Source organism: Zalophus californianus, chromosome 13 (genome assembly GCF_009762305.2).
Source record: "Zalophus californianus isolate mZalCal1 chromosome 13, mZalCal1.pri.v2, whole genome shotgun sequence".
Taxonomy (NCBI): domain Eukaryota; kingdom Metazoa; phylum Chordata; class Mammalia; order Carnivora; family Otariidae; genus Zalophus; species Zalophus californianus.
In genome coordinates, this window is record NC_045607.1 from 20,540,463 (window position 1) to 20,560,984 (window position 20,522).

Consider the following 20,522-nt stretch of genomic DNA (forward strand, 5'->3'; position numbering starts at 1 on the left):
TGACTCCTGTTTCATCCTGCTTGTTTATTGTAGGCTTTTGGGGAGGACCCACTGATCATCCCTGTACATAGTTTTTGGAATGTGGACTGGGCCAGATCCTTGTAAATATGGGATCCTGCGCTACCGTGGATGACCAGCAGATGCTGCTCTTCAACCACAGCAAGAGCTTTCCATGGCTCTGCTGGGCGCCCTATGTGTTACTAGTTGCTCAATGACTCAACATTTATTGAGTTCCTAGTATGTGTCTGATACTATTCTAAATGCTTTCAAGCATGAACTCTGAAATCCTATCAAGAAGAACTAGCTTTACCTTCATGATGTCCACTACAATGCTCTATTACCTCTCATCTACATAACTTTTTCAAATCATGAATTTATAAAGACCATTTTATAAAGTTGCAACCCCAATAGTCATTAGATCTGGTGGCTTTTTCCTTCTCCACAACAGAAACATCCATTCTTAATTCCCATGAGCACCACTCAGCAAAGCTTTCAAGTCCCATCTGGACTCCTGTGGTTTCCTGCCACATCTCTGCTTGCCCCAGCTTCCCCTGTGTACTGCTTGCCAAGTAAATCTTCCTGGAACATTGCTATGTTTTAGTCCCTCACTGCTTCCCATCAAATCCATACTTAAACCTGGTATGCAAAACCTGCTTGAGGAGGGCTTGCCTTATCTATTACAGTCTGTTTCTACTTCATTGTTAAGTCCCCAGTCAACGAATCCCCAAAAGAACTCTCCTTCCACGGGGCTTTAGGTCTTCCCAAACTTTGACTAGCTAAGAAAACCATGTTTCCTGGGAGAGGGAAGTATGACTTAAAACTACAGAATTTAAGAGATTCCTGGCTGATTCAGTTGGTAGAACCTATGAGTCTTGACCTTGAGGTGGGAAGTTTGAGACCAACGCTGGGTGTAGAGACTAAAAAAGAAAAAAAAAAGGGCGCCTGGGTGGCTCAGTCTGTTAAGCGACTGCCTTCGGCTCAGGTCATGATCCTGGAGTCCCGGGATCGAGTCCCGCATCGGGCTCCCTGCTCGGCAGGGAGTCTGCTTCTCCCTCTGACCCTCTTCCCTCTCGTGCTCTCTCTCATTCTCTCTCTCTCAAATAAATAAATAAAATCTTAAAAAAAAAAAAAAGAAAAAACTGGGAAGAATCAGGTTATTAACCAGTTTTTTCCAAGTACACCTTTCTCATTCCTGTAGTGGTTTCTGAAGTTTGAAGGTTGCTTACTAGGTTAAGGCAAAAATCTCATCTTTTGTAAGCCACAACCCTTCATGCCTAGAGATTCTGATCTAGATTTGGAGGGTGGGAAGGTTACCATTTTTACCCATGCAAAATTATGTTTGCAGGGGCATCTGGCTGACTCAGTTGGCAAAGTGTGCAACTCTTGATCTCGGAGTTGTAAGTTTGAGCCCCACGTTGGGTGTAGAGATTACTTAAAAATTACTGAGGCACCTGGGTAGCTTAGTTGGTTAAGCATCAGACTTTGGCTCACGTCATGATCTCAGTGTCCTCGGATCCAGCCCTGCGTGAGGTTCCCCACTCTGTGGGGAGTCGGCTTCTCCCTCTCCCTCTGGCCCTACCCCGCTTGTGCACAGGCACTCTCTCTCAAATAAATAAAATCTTTTTTTAAAATTTACTTTGAGGGGCGCGTGGGTGGCTCAGTCATTGGGTGTCTGCCTTTGGCTCAGGTCATGATCCTGAGGTCCTGGGATCGAGCCCCGCATCGGGCTCCCTGCTCCACGGGAAGCCTGCTTCTCCCTCTCCCACTCCCCCTGCTTGTGTTCCCTCTCTCGCTCTGTCTCTGTCAAATAAATAAAATCTTTAAAAAATAAATGAATGAATAAATAAGTTAATAAAAATTACTTTTGCAGCCTAATCCTATTTTTGCTGATGAGAGATTAAGGCTCATCAGAGAGAAGTGACTTGCTCAAGATTTTACCACTAACTTATGAAAGCTAGGATCCTGTTCTAGTGGCCCATGGCCTTGCTTCTATTTATTTTTTTCTTTAATGAACTTTTTACTTTGGAACAATTTTAGTTTTCAGAAAAGTTGCAGAGTGCAGAGAGTTCCCATGTAATCACCCAGCTTTCCCTCATTTTGACATCTTACGTAACCACAGTACATTCATCAAAACAGAAAAAAAACTACCAAATACCAAACTATTTGTATTTCACCAGTTTTTCTGCTAACACCCTTTTTTGTTCCAGGAGCCATTCCAGAATACCGCATCGCATTCAGTGAACCAATTTTATCTTTTTTTTTTTTAATCAGGGTTTTTTTTTTTTTAAGATTTTATTTATTTGAGGGCGCCTGGGTGGCTCAGTTGGTTGGGCAACTGCCTTCTGCTCGGGTCATAATCCTGGAGACCCAGGAACTAGTCCTGCATCAGGCTCCCAGCTCAGCAGAGAGTCCGCTTCTCCTTCTGACCCTCCCCCCTCTCGTGTTCTCTCTCTCTCATTTTCTCTCTCTAATAAATAAATAAAATATTTTTTAAAAAAGCCCGAAAAGAGTGAAAAATTTAAGAATGCCGCTGTTTGGTGTAATCTGTTTCAAAATCTGTTTCAATCTATTTCAAAAAAATAAAATCTTTTTTTTTTTTTTGAAAGTACAAGAACGTGACCAGGGGGAGGGGCAGAGGGAGAGGAAGAGAGAATCTCCAGCAGACTCCCTGTTGAGTGTGGAGTCCAACGCCAGCCCTGAGATCATGACCTGAGCCGAAAACCAAGAGTCAGCTGCCCAACTGACTGAGCCACCCAAGCACCCCCCAATGTTATCTTTTAATTGGGATGATATTCACAACATAAAATTAACCATTTTTACATGACCAATTCAGGGCATTTAGCACATTCACAATGTTGTACAAGCACTACTTCTATCTAGTTCCAAAACGTTTGCATCACCCCAAAATAAAACCCTGTACCTGTCAAGCATTTACTACCCATGCTTCCCTCCCTCCAGCCCCTGGCAACCACTCATCTCTATTTTTATGCACTTCACAGCATTTAGCACGATGCCATATACCTACCTGGGAAGCACTCAAAATAGTTCAATAGGTTTTTCGGGTTTTGTGGGTTGTTTTGTTTTTTACTTTTTATTAAAGTATAACATACTTACTAAATGGTGCAGATAAATGTAGAGCTTGATGAATTTGCACAAACATCCATGTAACTCACACTCAGATCAATAAACAACATGACCAGCACCTTAATAAGCCCCTATGGTCTCCCTTCTGGGCACTTCCAATCTTCCCCAATGGTAATCGCTATCCTGACTTCCAACAGCACAAGTGAATTTTACCTGGTTTGTATTTCATATAAATGAAATCATACAATATGTACTCTTGTGTCTGACTCCTTTTGTTCAACATAATATTTAAGATTTATTCATATTATTGCATTCACAATACTTTTTGTGGATAAGACTGAAAAATTAAGGTAAAATTATTTTCAAAAACTTTGGGTAGGGTAGAGAACAGAAACAGGTCTTTCTGCCAAGAATAAGAGAGACATGAAAAACAGATTACACGAAACAGCAGCATTCTTTTTTTTTTTAAGATTTTATTTATTTATTTTGAGAGAGGGAGTGTGAGCATGAGTGGGGGGGGAAGAGCAGAGGCAAAGGGAGAAGCAGACTCCCCACTGAGCAGGGAGCCCGATGTGGGACTCGATCCCAGGAACTCAGGATCATGACCTGGGCTGAAGGCAGATGCTTAACAGGCTGAGCCACCCAGGCACCCCCCCAAACAGCAGCATTCTTAAATTTTTCACTCTTTTTGGGCTCTTTGAGGTAGCTCCTAATTATGCTTAGTTACCAATAAACTCAGAGATGGAACAGGTGTCATGAAAAATGAGCAGGGACTCTCAACTATGAGCTGAAGGAACCTGACTAGCAGGCATTGCACAGAAAGTCCAGTGTGACGTGGGGCAAATTATTTACTCTCCCTGAAGATTGTCTTCCCAGTCTGTAAAATGAGGATAGTAACATAGTTGTCATCAAAATTAGATAAGTGAATGCAAAACGCATGGTACTGTCCCTGACTCTCAAATGCACAAAAAATATGACTTCATTTCCACCATCTCCCTTATTTGACCACAGATCAGAACTCTAGTAACTGGAAATTACGCAGGTCTTATTTCCCTAGCATGCATTAAACCTCTCTGCCTCTTTAACTTGGAATATGAAGAGGTATAAAACAGGTTTGGAGTACCGATTTTGAGAAATAAAATCTGAGAGGAAGTGTAATACAACCAGCCCACTGGCCTCTTCAGCAAGTCAGTCAGCTTTTCTATAATCCCTGATGCATCTTTATAAAGGCATTCCTTTGCTAGGGTACTGATCTCCACCCCTACTTCACCCACTCAATTCTACTAGCTCACCCAAGCCCCATAAGCCTCACCAGTTCCCTCTGGCCCCTGCACATACTCTGCCCAAACCCCGCACAGACCTTCAGTCAAATCTCGCATTGTACCCATCCTAGGTCGGTTTGATGCCCCTGTCAGACTTAGAGCTTTCCCGGAGTGCCTGTGTCTTTCACATCACATCTCTCAATCCATGGCACAGAGCAAGCCCTGAGTAATTACTCTGGAATTAATTTTCTCTGAAAACCTGGAAGGCAGCCTGGTGCTGAACTCAACAGCTTTAAAAATATTCAGTCTGCAAAAATGGACTTAGCTATTGTGTTAGGCGTTAAGGGGTTGTTCTAATGTCCTTGACACCCAATTATTCTTTCAACAATTAACCAGCGCCAAGTATGCGCTACGCTGGGAAGAGGAGGACGGTAAAGAGAGCCTCGGGGCTGTAACCGCGGCCTGCACCCCGACGCTGGGCTCGGGTGGGCCTTCAGCCACCCAAGCTCCGACCCCCCTAGGGGGGCGGGGCGCGGACCCGGCAGCACTTTTGCACACCCGATTGGCCAGGCCTCGAGGTGCGTGGGCGGAGCCGCGGCCGGAGTTGACCAGCCCGAGGGCAAAGAGCCCGCAGGGGGCGTGGCCTGTACGCTAGTCTGGGCGGGCTGCAAGGGGGGAGCTGCTTCCGGGTGAGCCGCCCCGCCCCCACGTGGGCCCCGGGAGACTAGAACGCGCGACGGCGGTGGCGGGAGCGGCAGCTGGGAGCCCTTAAGGAAGCAGGTGAGTGGGGGGCCAGACTCGGGGAGATGGCGGACTTGGAGGTGAGGCTGTGACACGAAGAGTCCCTTGTCCCCAGGCCCCAATGTGCCGTGCGCCTGAAGCGCTGGCCGTGCAGCCGGGGACAGAGTCCTTGTGGAGCCCTTGTTTGGACTCTTAGACTGCCCTGCTGCAGCCGGGATTGGGGTCCCCGCGTGGCTGTGCCCTTGGGGGCTCGGCTCCGGGCTCTGCCTCTCCTCTCTGCGGTCCACTCCCTTGGAGACGCCTAGGGCATTCTCCATCAGTACAGAACCCAAAGTGCCTCGAAGGATGGGGGAGGGAAGTGGAGGCAGTAACAGTTGCTTTGTGCTAGACTTAGACATAAGTCACATCCATTGGCCCATTAAGTCTACAACAGCCCCTTGAGGTCGGTTCAAGTCGCCATTTATCAGGTGCAGAAACTGAGATCACATAGCTGGAAAGTGACGGGATTAGGATTTGAACCCATGTCTGCAGACTCCAAAACCCATGTGCTTAACCGTCAGGCTGCCAAGTGCAGCCAAGTCCAGAGTCAACGTTCTATCTCCTTTCTCCCCCACCCCCTTCATCCAGAATTCTCCGCAAGGCCACCGCTGCTGGTAAGCGCAGCTTTGAAATCTGCACTTAAAGTATCAAGGTGGGCACTGAGGACTGGGCTGCACTAATGGTGGGCACTGAGGTCTGGGCTGCTGAAGACCTGGATTCTAGCCTCAGATCTGCTGCTGACCCCTTGCCTGATCTTGGGCCAGTGTCTCTTTCTCTGAGCCCAGTTTCATCATCGTTTCAATTACGTATTCAACAAGCTTGAAGGATCCTCTTAGCCAAGATGTTCTAGGAGTCTGTGGAACTGGCAGATTCTCCCTGCAGCTCCAAATGGCTAAACCCAGGAGAGGTTGGGCTCTTCAAAGCCCTACCTAGGTCAAGCAAGGCCTGGGTCTCATGCTTCTCTTTAATCCCTGTGTCTAGCACCGGGGCAAGCCCAGGGTAGATATTCAGGAAATGCTGGTTGAATAAACAGGGAGTTAGTTGGTCCCTTTTCAGAACTGCCTGACGTCTGTTATCCTGGGCCCTTCTGGGGCTTTGGATTTCTCAGGCCTGGCCACCTTCCACCTTAGCTGGCCCTCCTGACTGCCTTCTCCCCAGCTGGCAGCTCCCAACTGGCTGTGCCAAGAGCACAGCCTCTGAAATCCTCAGCAGAGCACAGCATGGTGGGGGTGGGGGGTGGTTCAGGCCTGCAGCTCCTTCAACCCCCCTGCCCACGGTGTCAGCTCTGAGGGCCCAACTTCGTTACTCCCAGATTGGGTAAGTTGCCTTCTAAAGAAGGAGATAGCTTCATAATCAGTCTGCAGAACTGCCTCTTCCATGAAGCCGTGTTTGACTCCTGGAGACACAGGCCCCTCCCATAGATAGCGTCTAGTCCACCCCTCTGCTGCAGTGTCTCTGGTGATCACTTCTCACCACAGAAGCTGCTGGAAGGCAGAGACCCCACCTGAGATATCATTTTTTTTAAAAAAGATTTTATTTATTTATTAGAGAAAGAATGAGAGACTGAGAGCACGAGAGGGAAGAGGGTCAGAGGGAGAAGCAGACTCCCTGCTGAGCAGGGAGCCCGATATGGGACTCGATCCCGGGACTCCAGGATCATGACCTGAGCTGAAGGCAGTCGCTTAACCAACTGAGCCACCCAGGCGCCTCCCACGTGAGATATCTTGGAAGACCCTGCGGCTTCCAAGATAGAAAAGTTCTTCCAAGATAGAAAGTTCTCCCTCCCGGGTATGGAGCAGAGCACACAGCTGTGTGGACTCTGGGGAGTAGTGGGGGCTACTTCCAGCTCACTTCTGCACCTAATGATGACAAAAGTAGGTACACGTTCCCTGGGCTGCTACCTGGTGCCAGACACGTACCTCCTAACAATCTCTAATCTCATTTCCGTAGCTTTGCAAGTTTGATAGTATCATTCCCATTTTATAGATTATGAAATAAAGACTCTGAAAGGCCAGCAGCCTTGCCCAAAGTCACAGACACAACACAGAGCCGACGTGGGACTGTGTGACCCTGAAACAAGGTTCTTTCTGCACCGCCCTGTCCTGCCTTCCAGCTAAGCTAACCTGTTCTCATGTGGGTGAGCATAGGTGCTGGGTCCCAAGGTGATTTCCTACTGTCTTCAGTGTGGTGTCACAGGACTTAAGCTGTGGCTTGGAGGCTCCCTTGATTTGGAAGAAGTGCCCTCCCAAGTATGTAGAAATCTCACAGTCTTGAGGGATGTTTTGCAAAGCAAAACCTTGGCATGGATTTGGCTCTGCAAACAGGCAGCTCTGGCTCAGGGGCCGTTTTTCTGTTCCACAGATATTTATTAAGTTCCTGTTGTAACAGAATGCCCATGTGTGGTTGAGGTGACAGGGCACTGGACTAGAAGGCAGGAGACTCATGGTCAGGGCCAGCTCTGCACCTGACTCACTGCTCAATGTCAGACAAGTCCTGCTGCCTCTCTGCACCTCATTTTCCACTTCAGAATGTAAGAGATGAGCAGGATTGGTGATTTTCAATGTTTTTAAAATTTTTCTCAGCACTGACACCCGTTTCTCAAAGCAAATCTCTCCCTAACCCTAAAATTAAACATATGTAAGTAGAAGTGCCCTCGTCAGGTCTCCTCACACTCTCACCCTTCTCCCTTGCCCCTCCCTTGCCCCTACCACCAACCCCCCCCCACCTCCTCATGGTACAATTGGGGCTGCAAAGCTCCTGAGCTGCCCTGCTCTGCTGCTTCTGATAAGCAGAAGGCATGTGCTTGCCCAGCCTTCTAAAACATGGGGAGTTGAGGCCAGTAGAATGCAGCTTCGGATTCCAGAAGCCAGAGTCCTGCTACAAAGGTTGTTCTCTGGGAAGTGAATCAGAGGCGTGTTCAAAATCCAACTTGACTCTCCAGAATGACATGGAGCAAGTCACTTAACCTCTCAGAGCCTCCTAGTTTCCTTATCAGTGAAAGTTGGAACAGTCTCTGCAGTGAAATGAGATATATATATACAAGTACCTAGTCCAGTGCCCAGCACAGAACATAAGGTCAGTATATTTTTCTCCAGTGTATCCTCCATCTTTCTGACTCAACAGTCAGATAGTATAGTCCGAGAGATGCTTGCGGAATCGTGTTCATCAGGATTACAGGGTATGGTAGATAAAACCCTGGACTCATTGTCTAGAACAGATTCAAATTCTGGCTCATTTACTAACCAACTGTGTGGTCTTGGGCAAAGGACTTAACCTCTCTGAGCTGAGCTAACCTGTAGCAGACCTGACAGCCAATCTTGCACAAAATGGGCACTCGGGACCTTCTATCTGCCATCTGACTGATTGCTCATCTGGAGGTTGGGACATCTTTGGGGAGGCCTGACTTGCCTCTGTGTCAGATGATGTGGCTTGCTGGGGGTGGGTGTGGTGGTAGGGTGGGTCCCTGTATGGCTTCTGATAACCCCAACCCTGCCAAGGAGGTGTATTGGATAAAAATGGGCCCCTGAGCTGATTGGGAGAGAGCTAAAGGGACCTGGGAGACTGGAGAGAAAAGGCAGGAGACTCATGGTCAGGGCCAGCTCTGCACCTGACTCACTGCTCAGTGTACTAGGGGACCCCCGCTCCCCACTCACCCACCTGGGAGATGACACTTGGGCTTATAGGCCTGTTTTAGCCTCTTACCTCCCTAAGTGTAACCTTGGATAAGTCCTTGCCGTGAGGTCCCATTCATACAAGGAGACATGGGTGGCTCCTTTTACCCCCCCTACTTGGCTACTGGGTATCTCTCCCCAGGCACCTCCAAAAGCTCAGCTCCCAACCACCTTCTTCCTGCCTTGTCCCTGTCTCCATTGCCCTCTGGGTCACACAAGCTCAGAGCATCCGCCCCAAGAGACTGCCTCTTGGCTGTCTTACGAGGGCCCTTCCCTCTCTTCCCCTCCCCACTCCCCCCTGGAGTGTCTGTGCTCCTCTGCTCAGTCAGTTCTGCCCTGCCGGCAAGAATTAGCCTCCTAAAGCCAGGCTCTGAGCAGGCCGCTCCCCCACCCCCGCCTCATCTTCCCAGTCTGCAGTCTGTTCTCCTCTTGTCGCCTCCCTGGTGCGCACATCTTCCGTTGCCTCCTCAGTCCTCACAACAGCCCACGGCCATTCCTCCTTCCCCACCTTTGCCCCTTTCTCCCCTTCCTGAGGGAACATTCTCCCCTTTCCCTCTGCCAAGCCGAACCCACTCATCCCAAAAAACCAAGTTGAAGCCCCCATCTTCTTCCAACCAGCTTCTTCCAATCTCCAAACTCGCCTTGGAGCTCATGGTTCACTTAGGGCAGCTCCTGTCTGAGACGCACTCCATCAGCCCTACCTGCCCGAACAATTTGTTGCCTCCTCGATGAGAAATCATGTGTGCGGGTGCCCGGCATGGCCTGGCACGCAGTAGGTGCTCAAGAAACATGTGCACGCCCCAGCTTCCTTCTGTCTTACATCACTTATTTGGCACTTAGAGCATATTGTCTTGTATTTCATGTAGTTAAATACTTACCCTGTGGCAGAGTGCTGGGGGGGGGGGGTGCGGTGCAGAAATGAGCTCACCGTGGACCATGCCCTGCAGAAGCTCTGTCTCCTGGAATGAGCCAAAATAGATCCACAGAGAGTTGTTATGTAAGAGAGATTATGATCCAGGCAAGAGAAGCTTCAGCGGGAGAGGGAAGGTGGGCACTGGGGAGGAGTTGGGGCTGAGGAGGTGGTGCAGAGAGCACAGACCTTTTAGGTTAAGGGAGCAGGGTGAGCAGAACCAGAAAGCGGCCAGGTGTGGCTGGTGCTTGGGGAACAGCAGGAGACGCTCAGGCTGGAAAAGACAGCTTCAGTGGCCCCCCTGCAGGGGTTCTGTCTGTCTGTCTGTCAGGCACCTGCTAGTTAATCCTTTTAGTGTGCGTTGTGCCTGACAAGAAGTCTGTGTACCAGGGTGTTAATAGTGCTTTTCTCTAGAGGTAGAATTACAGGTGATTTTTCTTTTGCTTGCTTATCTAAAATTTCTGCCAAGCACCTGCACATTTTTCATGGAATAAGCAAAGTTTAAATGTTGGCTAGGTCAGTGCCTCTCATACTAATTTCCAATCCATCACAGATTGATTTTTTTTAATAAAGTACAAAAAAAATAAAGTATTGAATTGCTGGGGAAATGTCATTTTATTTATTTACTTGACAGAGAGAGCGAGCGCACAAGCAGGGGGAGCGGCAGGCAGAGGGAGAGGGCGAAGCAGGCTTCCCACTGAGTAGGGAGCCCGAAGCGGGGCTCGATCCCAGGACCCCGGGATCATGACCCGAATCGAAGGCAGACCCTCAACTGACTGAGCCACCCAGGCGTCCCGAGAAATGTCATATTTTTTTTTAACATTCTTAGTTTATTGATCCTCTCATGAAAAATCTGCACAACCACCACAGATAAAGCCACTGCAGCATCTTTACTCCTTCTGTTGTCCAATCTCCAGCTCACTTTTTGCCAGCACCAACGTTGGCTTTTGCAGTCCCCCTGACTTTCTTCATTCTGTTCTTGCGTTCCTTTCGCTGTTTTCTTGATGTCTTTTTCTTCTCATACAGGCCATGTCTTGCAAGTCTGTGTTTGGGTTCATTTTTCTTTGCATAATCCAAGGAATCATAAATCATGCCAAAGCCGGTTGTCTTGCCACCACCAAAATGGGTTCTAAATCCAAACACAAATATGACATCTGTGTGGTCTTGTACATTTTGGCTAGTTTTTCCCGAATTTCTGTCTTAGGTACCATTGCCTTTCCAGGGTGAAGAACATCAATGACCATCTGTTTCCGCTGAAGTAGTCGGTTAGTCATGAACTTGCTGGTCCGGATAGTTACTGTGTCGTTCATGATGGCGGCGAGCCTTCGAGCAGCCGGGGAAGAAAAGAGCCATATTTTTTTTTTAAGATTTTATTTATTTATTTGATAGACCGTGAGAGTGGGAACACAGCAGGGGGAGCAGCAGAGGGAGAGGGAGAAGCAGGCTTCCCGCTGAGCAGGGAGCCCGACATGGGGCTCGATCCCAGGACCCTGGGATCATGACCCGAGCCAAAGGCAGACGCTTAACGACTGAGCCACCCAGGCGCCCTGAGCAATGTCATTTTAGAAAAAGAGACCGTAGAAAATACAAACCGAAATCTTGGATTATTTGGTTCCGATCGCTAGGGAAGTTTCCAGAGGGCCCACTTCCCTTCCTCCACTTAGCCTTGTCACGGACCAGCAGGGACTGGGGAGCCGCACTACGGGGAGCACTGGCCAGAGAGCTGGGGAGGCAGGAATCGGGAAGAGCGTGAGGGTGTGGGACCGTCCCCTGGGGACAGGGACCGTGTCGCACGTGTGTTCTGTTGTCCCCCCCCACAGAGCTGAGCGCGCAGGTGACACCCCGGGAGTCCACGCTGCCCACCATGCAGCCCCAGTCGGTTCTGCACAGTGGCTACTTCCACCCGCTGCTTCGCGCCTGGCAGGCAGCCGCCTCTCCCCTCAGCGCTTCCAACCTCATCTATCCCATCTTTGTCACGTGAGTCCCCAGGAATGGTCCAGGCCTCGGATCTGCCGGGGTGTGTGTGTGTGTGTGTGTGTGAGAGAGAGAGAGAGAGAGAGAGAGAGAAAATAAGGATAATAACCCTAGCCTGCCATCCTGAGCTTTTGCGCTAAGACAGAAGCAGAGAAGGCATTCGTTGTGTAGCCGGTAAAGAGCTGTGTACGTGTAAGAGGTGGCAGCCATGATTATTCCTAATAGCAATGGCTGACATTTATTGAGTGCTTACTGTGTCCCGGGTACTATGCTAAGCAGTGTACATGGATTATCTTCTTCAGTCCTGACAGTTTTCATATGAGGGAAGAATGGATATTGTTCCCTAGAGTGTCCTCTCCACGAGGGCCAGGGATTTAGGTCTGCTTTGTTCCCTTTGTCTCTCCAGAGAGTAAATAGTACCTGGCACAGAGTAAGCACCCACCATTCGTTGAATGAATGAACGAATCCACCCAAACACAGACGAAGGGCCCTGAGGCTCAAAGAGATGGTGCAACGTGGCCCAGGTCACCCAGCCAGGAAGTGGCTGGGATCGCAGGCAAGGGCCTTCTGACTTCAGAACCCTAAGGCTGTAGCCACTTGACTCCTTCGTATGATTTAGGGTTCTTTTTTTTTTTTTAAGATTTTATTTATTTGACAGAGAGAGACACAGCGAGAGAGGGAACACAAGCAGGGGGAGTGGGGGAGGGAGAAGCAGGCTCCCCGCGGAGCAGGGAGCCCGATGCGGGGCTCGATCCCAGGACCCCGGGATCGTGACCCGAGCCGAAGGCAGGCGCTTAACGACTGAGCCACCCGGGCGCCGCCTGATTTAGGGTTCTTCTAGTCCCGTTACTTCTGTTGTCCCTGTCACTCTTGCTGTTCCTATTATTATTTCAGGCCCTGGGCTTGGCCAGGCAGGGAACCAGACACTGGACCCCAGCCTCCTCCCCCGATGCCCACTTCCACACTCCCTCCCATCTCCCCAGCCATCCCTCCCGGTCACTCCCTCACCACCGGCCCTTCCCTCAGCTACTGGTCCAGAGGCCACCCCCCACCCCCCGCTCTTGCAGGGACGTTCCCGATGACGTACAGCCCATCAACAGCCTCCCAGGAGTGGCCAGGTAGGAGGCGTGGGGGGGAGGGCCAGGGGAGGGCGGCGGGAGAGGTTTCCCAGCTGGAGGTGCCAGGAAGCAGACCCGGGAGGTAGAAGATCTGGAGAAGCTCACTTCGGCTCAGTAGAGAAAAGGGTTTTCTCGGGGCCAAAGTTCGAGAACAGAAGAGCCAGCCCCATAAACGAGTGAGCTGCCCGTTCATCCACCAGAGACATCATAGCAGAGTCTCTTGCGAAGGAGAGCTGAGCTGCAAATGGGAGTTCAGTAAGAACCTTCCACAGCTGAGTTCCATAGCTCTGCTTCTGGGGGCCTTGGTTTTCCCATCTGTTGGGTGGGCACATTCCCACCCCTCCCTGAACTGTGGGCCTTGAGCCGTCCCGGTGCCATGTGCAGCTTGGCTCTTAACGGAGGGGTGAGGCAGCCTGCCACCTGCCTCACCTCAGCCCCTCTGCCCCCTCCACACAGGTATGGCGTGAACCGGCTGGAAGAGATGCTGAAGCCCCTGGTGGAAGAGGGCCTGCGCTGTGTCCTGGTCTTTGGAGTTCTCAGCAGAGTCCCCAAGGTGGAGAATCAGAAGCAGAGTTCGAGGGGAAGACAGGGGAGGGTCGGGTGAGGGTGAGCTGAGCCCCCACATGGACCGTGCCCTCAGTATGGCCTTGTGCTGGCCCTGGGGCGCGGGCAAGGGGACATGGCCCCCTATTTGATGACAGCACCTGCACAGGGACAGGAAGCTAAATAGGGCCGTGCCACCCTGACCAGGCAGGTCAAGTGCCCTGTGCAAAATGTGGACAGCCCTTACTGCGTCCTCGTGCAGGGAGCTGGGCTCTGTGAGGTCTGGCTGTCCTGCGGACGTACCTCTTTGCCCTTCCCCTGCCACTAGGATGAGCGGGGTTCTGCAGCCGACTCCGAGGACTCCCCAGCTGTCGAGGCCATCCGCCTGTTGCGCAAGACCTTCCCCACCCTCCTGGTGGCCTGCGACGTCTGCTTGTGCCCCTACACCTCTCATGGTCACTGTGGTGAGCTCCCTCCCTCCACCCGCCCTGCTGCCACCTGCACCCCCACCGCCTAGTCCTCCTCTGGGTGGGCCGGGCCAGGGACCGAGATGCTCCCCCAAACCCAGCTGTCTGTCCTGCAGGGCTCCTGAGCAAGAATGGGGCATTCCAGGCTGAGGAGAGCCGCCGGCGCCTGGCAGAAGTGGCACTGGCCTATGCCAAGGCAGGTGAGTGAGCCACCGGCAGCTCCGGGTCAGGGAGGTGGCAGAGTAGATAGAAGGGTCTCAGAGTTCTGAAGATGAGCAGCTCCGGGTCAGGGAGGTGACAGAGTGGATAGGAGGGTCCCAAAGTTCTGAAGGCCACCCTCTGCCCCTCAGGATGTCAGGTGGTAGCCCCATCGGACATGATGGACGGACGCGTGGAAGCCATCAAGGAGGCTCTGATGGCCCATGGACTTGGCAACAGGGTAGGGGCGGGGAGTGTGGCGAGGGGTGTGGGGACGGTATGGAGAAAGCCTGGACCAGCCCTGTCCCCGTATCTGCTAAGAATCACGGAGGTGAAAACAGCCCTGGACAAGGCCTTTGAGATCCGTCTTGACCTCCTCACCTCACACGGGGAAATCAAGGCCCAGAGCTTTAATGGGACTAGACCGCAAGCATTCTACTTCCCAGCCTACATCCTTCCTCTCCCTGTCACCTCACCCCGGGACATCTGAAAAGGGCTGCCTGGACCTTGACCCCCATTTGTCTCCCGTAGGTATCAGTGATGAGCTATAGTGCCAAATTTGCATCCTGTTTCTACGGACCTTTCCGGTGAGTGGGGATCGGCAGGGGTCTGCTTTCAAGCTTTCCCTGACCTATTCGCCCAAAGCTGGACACCCCCCACCCCGCGCTGATGCTTCTCCTTCCCAGGGATGCGGCTCAGTCCAGCCCGGCCTTTGGAGACCGCCGCTGCTACCAGCTGCCACCGGGAGCCCGAGGCCTGGCCCTGCGAGCAGTGGTGAGTGACCAGAACTTGAGCCCACCGGCCGGTCCCCCTCCCATCTTGCCTCCTGGGCACTCCCCCCAGAGTATTTCGTCCCTTAGGCCCGGGACGTACGGGAAGGAGCCGACGTGCTCATGGTGAAGCCGGGCATGCCCTACCTGGACATTGTGCGAGAGGTGAAGGACAAGGTGAGCAGGCAGAGCAGAGACAAGCAGGGGCCCAGGGAGATGAGCGGGTTTGTCCGCAGACTCTGGGATCTCAGACTCAGAGACTGCAGACCGTGTGAGTTCAGAGCGACCTGGCCCTGAGCAGGAATCCTGCCACCGTGCCCCTGCCCAGGAACCACCATGGGCATCTGCCCCCGGGCTGGCCGGAGCCTTTGAGCTGCTGTGCTTTCACAGTTCAAGAATGGGGCCGCCTGGGCCGCCTGGAGGGCTCAGTTGGTTGAACGTCTGACTCTTGGTTTTGGCTCGGGTCGTGGGGTTGAGCACTGGGCTCTGTGCTCAGTGGGGAGTCTGCTTGGGGTTCTCTCTCTCCCTGTCCCTCTGCCCCTCCCCGCTCTAAAATAAAAATCTTTAAGAAAAAAAAAAAAAAAAAGAACGGGCCCGGCTGCCAGCAGTAGGGACACGGCATGGGGCTCAAGATGCTCTCAGGTCGGGCAGGCAGGCAGGGACACTCCCAGAGGTTCCACACGTCCACCTGTCCACCTGCCACTGCTTTTCCATAGCACCCTGAGCTCCCACTTGCTGTGTACCACGTTTCTGGAGAGTTCGCCATGCTGTGGCACGGAGCCCGGGCCGGGGCGTTTGATCTCAAGGCCGCCGTCCTGGAGGCCATGACCGCCTTCCGCCGCGCAGGTAAAGCGGGGCACTGGGGTTTCCGGACCTGTGCCACGGGGCTGATGGGCACTTTGCCCAGAGGACGAAATAAAGTCATGAGACAGCCTGGCGTCTTAGGCCTGGGAATACCAGTGATCTAGAGAGACACAGGGTGAGGAGGGGCCATGGAGCTGTAGAACCCAACATGCGACAGCGAAAAAAGCAGAGCCGTCTGTTACTTTTTGGTGTTGAGACCTTAGCCAAGCCACCTCTGTGCACCTCAGCGACCTTGTCTGCAGACCGGGGATAAAATACCCGAGGCGTGTCATCTGGAGAATTGTGGGAGGGGATGCGTGTCATTGGCATGTGCTCACCACTCCACAAATGGGAGCTGGTGGTGTTGGTGTGCACACAGCGTGGGAAGGGCCCTTACAACGTACTCATCTCTCCCGCTGTGCGTTTCATACATTGGCAAACTGAGGCCCAGCAAGAGAAAATGACTTGCCCAGGGTCACATAGCGCGCAGAGCTGTAACTGACCAGAGCTGGGCTCTGTCTTATGTTCTGACGCCTGCAGGCTGTGCCTCTTCATGGTAGCCGCCTGCCCCTCCTTGGCCCCGGTCTCCCCGAAGGTTAGCCCACAGCTGATGCCCGGCCCCTCCCCGCTTCCTGCTTCTGTCCCCCCACAGGTGCCGACATCATCATCACCTACTACACGCCTCAGCTGTTGCAGTGGCTGAAGGAGGAGTGATGGCGAACATGTACAAGACCAATAGCTAGAACTTTTAAAAGGTCTCGGGGCCTTGGAGAAGTGAAAACCAAAGTAAATGCTGCTTTAGAACTGTGCCCTCGTGCCCTCTTCCTGCTCACGTGCTGGCAGGCACCCAGCAGCCCTGGGTGCTTTCTGCCAGCGTTGCCCTCCTCCCGCCACTCCAGCCTCCCAGGCTCCCCCAGGCTTCCCCATGCCCCCCCCGGCTCAGCTCCTTCTGGCGTGGCCTCAGCTTGAAAGCCACCAGGACGTAAGGGCGCAGGCTTGTTGGGGCCTTGGAGCGGGGCTTGGAGCATTAGGAGTAGAGGAGGGCAAGTTGCACCTTGTATCATGAGAAGCTCTGGAAAGCCTGAGGCCTTTGGCAGCAGAGCTGGGCGCTGGGACAGAGGCCTGGGATGACATCTTCAGGTTTAGCTTTGAGATTTGCCTCGATTCCACCGGAAGGTGATTCCCACACAGGGCCCTGTTGCCAGGCTGCCTGAGATCTCCTGTTCTGCTCTCAGCCATATACCCAGAGAAGAGTTACTTGTTAATGAGTAGAAACACTGCCTGAGGATCGAAATTCAGAAGCAAATAGAGAGTTCCTGACTGCTGGAGATGCCACCACCAATAAGGCTTTTCTGTTGAAGAGAGAATTTTTGAGAACATCTGCTCAGTGTCCAGAGATGATGCTGGGTACTGGGGATAGAGCAGGACAGATCTCAGCTTGTCTCTTTGGAATCTATGCAAGGAGAGTGGGGAGACAGCCAATACGAAAACAAAGCAATTACAAATCATAATTAGTGCTTTGAAGGAAAGAAAGGGTCTGAGACAGCATAATTGACCAAGGGCCTCTCTTGAGAGGGTGGTCCAGAAGCCCTCCCTAAGGTTGAGGGACAAGAAAGGCTCTTTCCAGAGAGCAGAGGGAAGAGCATCAGAAGCTACAAGAATGACCCAAAGTGTGCAAAGGTCCTGCGGTGGGAGGAGCCTCCCAGCTGGGAGCAGGGTGAGGAAGCGGAGGAGGGGGACGGAACTGGAGGTTCGAAAGGTAGGCTGTACACCTGGTAGGAAGCTTGGTCTTCCTTTGCCTTGGGTAGAAGGCTATCTGAAGGATCTTAACTAGAAGTTACGTGTGTTCCCCTTCCCCCAGTCTGCTGCTGCGTGAAAAGGAAAGGGTGAGCCAAAAAGAGGCTGGTTGGGAGGCGCTTGGAGACCCCGCAGAGGACTGACATTGGCCCGGACCTGGGTGGTGGCAGTGGAGAGAGGAGGAAGTAGGTATATGTTCGGGATACGTTCCTGGAGGCAGAACGAGCAGGTTTTGCCTAAACTGTAAGTCCAGGGAACGGGAGGAAACGAGGATGCCCTCATGGGTTTCTAGCTTGAGCCTCTGGATAAGTGCCTTCTTCCAAGACTCACATCATGTCTCCCCTAGTAGAAGGTAAGGCCCAGCTAAGGGCCCTTGCACGTCCACCTGCCCGTCTGCAAAGTGACAGATCCCAAATCTAGGGCCAAAGCAAGCTCAACTCGGACCTTAAAGCAGTACAATCCATTTTAAAATGTAGAACTATAGGGGCGCCTGGGTGGCTCCGTCATTAGGCATCTGCCTTCGGCTCAGGTCGTGATCCCAGGGTCCTGGGATCGGGCCCCGCGTCGGGCTCCCCGCTCGGCGGGAAGCCTGCTTCTTCCTCTCCCTCTCCCCCTGCTTGTGTTCCCTCTCTCGCTGTGTCTCTCTCTGTCAAATAAATAATAAAATCTTTTTTAAAAAAAATGTGGAATTATAAACTCCCAGCAGCTCCTGTAGTCAGGCCAGTCCCCTCCGACTCCCAGTTTTCCGCAGAGCTGCAGCTCACCTGAGGACCTGATCTCCCTCTGTCCTTAGCATTTGGGGAGGCAGCCAACCAAAATCAGGGCTTGAAGAGGCATAAAGCTTCACCTTCCAAGGAGTCTGAGCCTGGAACTTCCCCCCCCCCCGCCCCGCCCCCCGCTAGGGGCCTGAAGCACTAATTAAAGATGAGCCACTGATGGGCCTCAGGGCTCTGAGCAGACCAGAACCTTGGCCATACTGGCTTCTTGTCTCCTGGCCCCTTGGCCCCGGTCCCTGAGCTCATTGCTGGTTAGGGTGGAAGGGAAGGTTCTTCAGGGGCATCCCAGGCTCATCACTGCCAAGCTAATAGGAGGCCCGGTTCTTGGAGGCATAGAGAGGAGACAGAAATTGCTCTTTAGGTACAAACCCCATAGGAGGCAAAAATTACATGTGTCCAGAACCCCCAGAAGTAAACGTTAAGTGGACTGAGGAGATGTAGGAGGCAGATGTGTCTCCAGGGATGTTGTGACAGGTGCTGTGAGGGAGGCCATCAGGACCTGACTGGGTTTGAAGGATCAGAAAACGCTTCCCTGAGAGGCTGACGTTTAAGCCTAGACCTGAGGAATGAGCAGCCAAGCTAAGAGCATTCCTGCAGAGGGAACTCTGCGTCTAGAATGAGCTAGGAGAACACAAAGCAGGTGTGGCTGGAGCAGAGTGGATGACGAAGGAAGAGGTGGCCTGAGAAACCGTGCAGGGCTCAAAAGCCATGTTTATGGAAGATGGGGAGTCTTTCCAGACTTTGTTCCAAGAGAAAGGAAAGCCATTTGAAGGATTTTAAGCAGCGGAACAACTAGCTCTGATTTTGCATTTTATGAAAACATAGGACAGCACTGGCAAAGCGCAGATGGGAAAATGTGTAATCTGGACTGGAGTGGTGACAGTGGGGTTGAAGGAGGTGGATTAGATGGGAAGGATGAACGTGGCTTGAGCTCTTGGTGGCTGGTGGGACATTTACTAGAAAGGGAAAGCTTAGAAGGGAGGGTCGAGCCGGAGTCCTAAATTTAGCTTGGGTTTGCAATGAGGGAGTATCTAGAGAGCTTATGACTCACCTAAGGCCATTCAACTAGTTTGTGGCAGAACTGGGTCTAGAACCCTGTCACTGAGCCATCAGAGCCAGGATTTGAACCCACATAGTTAAACTCCAAGGCCCCTACCCTGGACCACTGTGCCACACCATCTCCCAATAAACAGTAGCCAAATTCGGGATCTAACATGATGCTATTACAATGGAGCAGGCCAAGGGCTGCATTGCCTCAGGCATCATGGCCTACGTGAAGGTGGCACCCTCTGGAGTCGATTTGTTGCCAGAGGTGCCTGCTCAGTATCTGCTCCCGCCCAGCTATGTTTTGTGTACAGAGAATGGCCAGGCAGGCAAGCTGGGAGGCTTTGGGCGGTGCTGGGGGCTCTAGCTCCACGGTCCGTCTCCTGCTGCACGCTCTCCTCTCACTAGTGGTAATTTCATCCTTGTGCAGAGAGAACGCAGCTTCCACAATTGGCAAGGCATAGTCTCAGACTTCCAAGCATTGCAGACAACTGGTGGGCATTCAGGGCCTCTCAATGAGACTTGACTTTATTTCCCTCTGATGTGCCTGCTTAGACGGTAGCTTCTCTGTTTCTTGTAGGACTTCCTGAAGCCACGACAAAAAGCCGTTAAGTTCCACCGATTTTTCACTACAATCCCTCAAACTGCAACGTCAGTGGGCATACGGTTGAGGGTCCCAACAAACAGGCATTTTAACCAGCCATTTTACTACCAATTTCCAACTAGGAAAGGAGGAATCCTGACCTGCCCCATACCCCACATGGACTCTGCCAGTTACACAAATTAGGGCCCGTGACTTGCAGCACCCCATATTCTATTGTTCCACATATTTTGCAAGTTACAGAAATCCAATTCAATAGCAAAAAAAGGAAATGATTGGCTTTCATAACTGAACTTCAACAAGGTCCGGTGTGGTGGGGTCTAGGGTTAAAGGCTGTCGAGGCTGTGTCCCTTCCTAGTTCTTATATATTTGGCTCAGCTTGGCTATAATTATTCTAAGATGGGCTTTTGCCACTTGACAGCCACACAATCCTTAAAAGATCCTTATGACTTAGAATCCCAAAGAAAGATCTTTTCCCATCATTCACAATGAATCTCTGGAGGTCTCTGATTGGCCCTGCCCAGGTCACATGTAATCTTCGGTCACTGTAATCCACGGCATGGGAGATGCGGCACTATGATTGACCAGGTCTGCCTCATTTCCTCATTACAGAAGTCTGGTGGAGTTTCAGAGCTTTGCAGCAGTGATCCCCTTTGCCTGGAATGCTTTTCCCCCAAATCTGTG

At 51.8% G+C, this 20,522-nt stretch overlaps 1 protein-coding gene across 8 annotated transcripts; it reads left to right on the top strand.

The window, feature by feature from the left end:
• The first annotated feature begins 5,011 nt into the window (after positions 1 to 5,011).
• Positions 5,012 to 16,428, top strand: ALAD (aminolevulinate dehydratase). Of its 8 annotated transcripts, none has more exons than XM_027616534.1 (13): positions 5,055 to 5,126; positions 5,715 to 5,740; positions 11,528 to 11,684; positions 12,665 to 12,799; positions 13,256 to 13,352; positions 13,671 to 13,806; positions 13,926 to 14,009; positions 14,160 to 14,248; positions 14,539 to 14,594; positions 14,694 to 14,781; positions 14,868 to 14,954; positions 15,494 to 15,623; positions 16,273 to 16,428. In XM_027616534.1, the coding sequence occupies exons 3-13, from the start codon at positions 11,572 to 11,574 to the stop codon at positions 16,332 to 16,334; spliced, it is 1,077 nt and encodes a 358-aa protein (XP_027472335.1). In that variant the 5' UTR covers positions 5,055 to 5,126; positions 5,715 to 5,740; positions 11,528 to 11,571; the 3' UTR covers positions 16,335 to 16,428. The 8 variants fall into 8 exon arrangements, with proteins under 8 accessions (XP_027472329.1, XP_027472336.1, XP_027472335.1 ...); XM_027616529.1 differs by lacking the exon at positions 5,715 to 5,740 and adding an exon at positions 10,930 to 10,972 and having other exon boundaries at positions 5,061 to 5,126; XM_027616532.1 differs by having other exon boundaries at positions 5,064 to 5,126; positions 5,715 to 5,778.
• The last annotated feature ends 4,094 nt before the right edge of the window (positions 16,429 to 20,522 follow it).

Coding starts and splice junctions, on each gene's coding strand:
- ALAD (XM_027616528.1), top strand. CDS start 11,572: ATGCAGCCCCAGTCGGTTCTGCACAGTGGCTACTTCCACCCGCTGCTT. Junction 12,800..13,255: donor AGCCTCCCAGGAGTGGCCAG/GTAGGAGGCGTG, acceptor CCCTCCACACAG/GTATGGCGTGAACCGGCTGG. Junction 14,955..15,493: donor TGCGAGAGGTGAAGGACAAG/GTGAGCAGGCAG, acceptor GCTTTTCCATAG/CACCCTGAGCTCCCACTTGC.